At 62.1% G+C, this 4672-nt stretch overlaps 1 protein-coding gene across 1 annotated transcript; it reads right to left on the bottom strand.

Moving 5' to 3' along the window:
• Positions 1 to 929: 929 nt before the first annotated feature.
• AANAT (aralkylamine N-acetyltransferase) lies at positions 930 to 2582 on the bottom strand. Its single transcript, XM_059997901.1, is given in 6 exon segments — positions 930 to 969; positions 971 to 1157; positions 1160 to 1220; positions 1613 to 1767; positions 2105 to 2314; positions 2564 to 2582. Coding segments are annotated over 6 exon segments (672 nt in total).
• Positions 2583 to 4672: the final 2090 nt, after the last annotated feature.

Below are 4672 nucleotides of genomic sequence, written 5' to 3'. Positions count from 1 at the left end.
TAACGCTAACTTTGTATGGACGATGTCTGAAATGTATTAAATGATATTCTTTAAGAAAATATCGTCTTTTGACCTCCAGCCTCGCATAGAATAAAAACTGGAACTTTATTTTGGGAGTGGGGGGTGGCAGGGTCAGCCGTGAGGAGCTAGGGGGCAGGGGCTTGGCCCAAAGGGACAGTGGATGCCTGTGGGTCTTGTGGGAGATTTGGTTGGAGAAGAAGCCAGGTTGGGGTCACATGGAGGGGCTCAAGGGGGCCCTTGAGAAGGTGGTGTCAAATCTTTAGACCCCTGCGTTCCCCAAGCCCCATCAGGGGTCTGGCTGGGTGGAGGGGAGGGCCGTCCTGGCAGAAGCAGTGCGGTCCATTCCCTGCGCCCCCCAGCCCTTCATCCCACACCCCGTGGGACAGAGGACCCACAGTAACCGTGGGTGCTCAGGGTGGGTGGGTGGGGAAGCTGGGAGGTGGCCCCTGCCCTTCCCTGCTCCCGGCTGCCTCCATTCCAGGGATGAGGATGGGAAGGGGCAGCCCTGGGCCTGGGGGAATAAGGGCCCCCTGGGCAGCCGGCTCCTTTGGTGAGGACGCTGAAGCAGGGCTGCAGGCCGCCTCCCACTGTCCCCAATTCACCCACCCAGCCACGTGTGGGCACAGTTTGGATGCAGGGGGTCCAGGAGGCCTCGCGTGGACAGACTGGAGGATACAGCACTCGTGCCCCAGCAGGGCAGCCTGGGCCGGGAGCAGCCGCCCCGCCCTCTCTTTATTTCACCCCCACCCCCCACCCCAGGACCCTCTGGGAATCACTGTCTCCCTTCAGGCTGAGCTGAGCTGAGCGACAGCAGGGCAGAGAAGGGGACAGCGGGACTGGGTAGGAGCCCCCAGCCTGCCTCCCCACACCCCTGGCACCCGTCCGTGGGCTCCCCGGGGGCGGCCAGTTCAGCAGTCGGTGTGTCTGCGCGGGGAGGCGTGGCCCCGCACTACATCTCCCGAAGGCGAGTGAGCCCACGGCACACGGGCCCACAGGGTGGAAGCCGAACCTCTGGTAGAAGGGCACCAGCCTGTCCTCGCACGTGAGCACGGCCAAGTGCACGCCCGGATGGCCGCCCAGGTGGTGCAGGTGGCGCCGGAGCAGGATGGAGCCCTTGCCCTGCCTCCGGAGGGGCAGTGCACGGCCAGCACGTGCAGGTGGGCCGTGCGGCCCTCGGGCCTGTGCAGTGTCAGCGACCCCTGGGGGCAAGAGACGGACACGAGTCCAGGTCACCTCTGTGGACACCTGCACCCCCAAACCACCCCCAACTGGGCCAAGGGCAGGTGCCCCTGAGTGCTTCTAATCAGGACCCCCCTCCTACCCAAGGAGACCCCAAATTGGGACCTACATTCCCAGCCCTATGGCGGTCCCTTCATGAGGGCCTTGAGACCGCAAAGGACTGGTCTTGCCCTGGAGAGGACCCACGTCTGTGCTCATCTCTTATCTCAGAGGAAGAAATCCCAGCCTCCAGGCTCCTCCCCCCACCTGGCTGCCTCTGTGAGCACAGGAGGAGCTGGCACCATCGGGCAGTGGCCTCTCCCCCGGAGGCCCTCCTGGGGCTGGGCATCTCTGCCCCCAGCCCCTTCCTCACCAGAGTGAGTCTCTCCTCAGCCCACAGGGAGCCGACGATGAAGGCCACGAGGCGGCCCTCCACGAACCAGTCCAGGGACAGCTCAGGACACAGGGCCAGGAAGTGCCGGACCTGGTCCAGGTTCAGGGGGCAGATGCCCGAGACAGAGATGAAGGCTGTGGAGCCGGCCCTGGTGGTGACTCGGTGGTCACCGTGCCACATGCCCACTGTCCACTGAGCATCTGCTCGGATGCTGGGGGTGGGCTCCCTCAGCCCCCAGCCCTCCCCCACAGGAAAGCAGAGGATTCAGGGCTGCTCTTCCCCCCACTTTGCTGAACACACATGTGCTCTTGCACATGCACAGAAACACCCAGAGTCAGATACTCTGGGGTCCCAACTGCCAAGGGCAGGAGACTCGAGGGTCTTCTCTCCAAGGGCAACAGCGACAGAGTTCAGCAGCGTCCTGGATCCTGTTGGGGGGTTACCCACCCTCTCACTCAATCTCAGACACGCCAGGAGCATCCTCTGGGGTGAGGCAGCAAAACTCGGTGGGGAGTGTGTGGTGCCGCTGGTGACTTGGGGACTCTGGGATCCCAGGTGGCAGGCGCAGAGCCACAGGCTTCAGGTAGTGGATGCTCTGAGTGGACCTCCTGGCCGCTGCTGCTACCCTGGGGGGCCCCAGCTTCAGAAGTGGCCTCTGTGATGAGGAGGGCCCCTCTGCACCTGTTGCGGAGGAGCGACGGTCAGGGGTCTGGTCCTCAACTCCCGGGGGGCCGTCCAGGGTGATGGTGCATCTTGCCTCTTTTGTAGGGGACCTGGAGTGGGGAATCTGGGGGCTGGGGTGGAGCGGGCAAGCAGGGCGTGGACACTTCCTGCCCTGTCCCTGCTTACTGGGTCCCCGGGTCACTGTTTGTCTCTTTCCCTGACCGTCTGCTGATGTGCACTTCTTAGAGGTGGCCGTCCCTCCCTTACAAAGCCCCACGTCCTGCATGTCGCCCTGCCCTCCCTCCTCCACCTTCTCTCCCCACATCTCCAAGCCCCAAGCAGGGGACTCCCGTTCTTGAATTCTGGGAGCCCAGGGGCAGGGGTCCGACTTATCAGGACTGTGGGGCAGGGGCTCCAATGTTCCCCCCACAGAGCCAATCACCCCAGGGGCCATCCACAGGCTCAGGACCAGAAAAATCCAGACTCCTGGGTACACGGCTGTTGCAGCAAGCGTGGCCGGGCAGCACGTGACGTTGATCTCAGAGATGTCTAATCCCCCACCCGCCCCGCCTCCCTTTTACAGGAAGGTCGAAGTCTGCAGGGCTCCGGCCACCCTGCGCCTTGTCCCTGCGTGCTGAGGGTGAAACCTCAGATGGCACACGGTTGCAGAGGATTACAGTGGCTGGCTGAGGCCCCAGAGTTTGGGGGGAAGAGCACGGGGCTAAACTCATGGGTCCACTCTAATCCCTGCCTTGGCGCCAACTGGCTGGCACAGGCATTCACCCTCTGTCCCCTGGAAGCCTGGGCAAGCCCAGCTCTGAGGGTCCTTCCAGCTCTGGCAGCCTGAGTGTGCTATCATTTAGAGCACTTGCCTGGTGGCCAATTAGAACTGCAGACCCAGAGGGGAGGGGACAGTCCGGGTGCTGGATGTAAAGTCAACGTCATCAAATGTCCCGGTGTGGGGACGGCTCAGGGGCTTCTCTCCAGACCCCTGTTCGTAGGGTTTTGCTCTTTGTGCCACAGTCTCCCTCCAGCACCAGCTCCCTTGAGAGGGTCCTGCGACCACGGCTCCCCCAGCTCTGACTCTGCTCACCCTGCCCCCACTCTGCACTTCTTCTCCCCTTTAGGGGTCCCACCGTCACCCGCTCCAGCCTGGTCTCCTTTGGGGCCTCCTAGCCCGCCAGACAGGGATACACACATCTGGGCATCAGCTGTGGCTGGCTGCCAGGTCTCTCCTACAGGCTCTGTAGTCCCAGGCAAGTCCTGGGCTATGGCTGGGCTCCTGCTCCAGGGCTCCAGAACATTCTATGACAGTTGGAGGCAGGTTGTCCAGGGCACATGGTGAACCCCAGAGGGCCATGGGACCTGACTGCCCACCTGCCCCAGCAGAGCCTGGCCTCTGATCCGGCTGAGCCCCCACCCCACTAATGCTCCATAGCGGTGGGATGATGGATACAGACTTGGCTGTCCTCACGATGGAGCGGACATCTGAGTCACAGTATGGGAGGAACGTTCTGAGGGACCGCGTGTCCCCACAGGGAAGCTGGGGCCCAAGCTTGGGGATGTTCTCTCTGGGTTGGAGGGGGGAACCATTAACAGGAAGAAAGATGAGGAAATGAGCAGACCCAGGATCAGGACACACCCCAGAACCCAAGGAGGGGGTGGCCAGCAGCATCTCACGCAGCCCAGAGTGGAGAAAAGATCTTAGATTCCCCTAACAAGGAGGCTTCTGATGGCCGTTAAGAGTCCTTCCAGGGCTTCCCTGGTGGCGCAGTGGTTGAGAGTCTGCCTGCCGATGCAGGGGACACGGGTTCGTGCCCCAGTCCGGGAAGATCCCACATGCCGCGGAGCGGCTGGGCCCGTGAGCCATGGCCGCTGAGCCTGCGCGTCCGGAGCCTGTGCTCCGCAACGGGAGAGGCCACAACAGTGAGAGGCCCGGGTACCGCAAAAAAAAAAAAAGTCCTTCCAGGACAGAGGGGTGGGGTGGGTGGGGACCAGATGCAGTGTTTTGGGGGGCCCCGAAACACTCTGATGATACCTCTGAGACCCCAGTTTTCCCAGCAGAGCAACCAAAAGGCCTGGACAGGCAGGGAAGGCAGCCCTCAGTTCAGGCACTTGGGCAACTAGTTGCATTTTCTGGTGGTTTTGAGGGTGGCATCCTTTTCTCAGTCCTCCCCTGCACTTAAGATAGGCTCTGCACACCTGGCACGGGGCACATGTTGCCTAATCATAGTTACTTTTCCAACCATAGTCTGTCACTAGCAGGTTCCCCAGGGGACAGAGGCTGAGATGGAGAACTGTGTGCAGGAGTTTCACTGGGCGAGCTCCCGGGAGCGTATAAACCTCTGGAAAACAGAAATTGCATTGAACGTGTGG

The sequence above is a fragment of the Delphinus delphis genome, chromosome 19 (genome assembly GCF_949987515.2).
Source record: "Delphinus delphis chromosome 19, mDelDel1.2, whole genome shotgun sequence".
NCBI lineage: Eukaryota > Metazoa > Chordata > Mammalia > Artiodactyla > Delphinidae > Delphinus > Delphinus delphis.
Note: the sequence above shows the minus strand (reverse complement) of the source record. Positions and strands in the feature narration are given on the sequence as shown.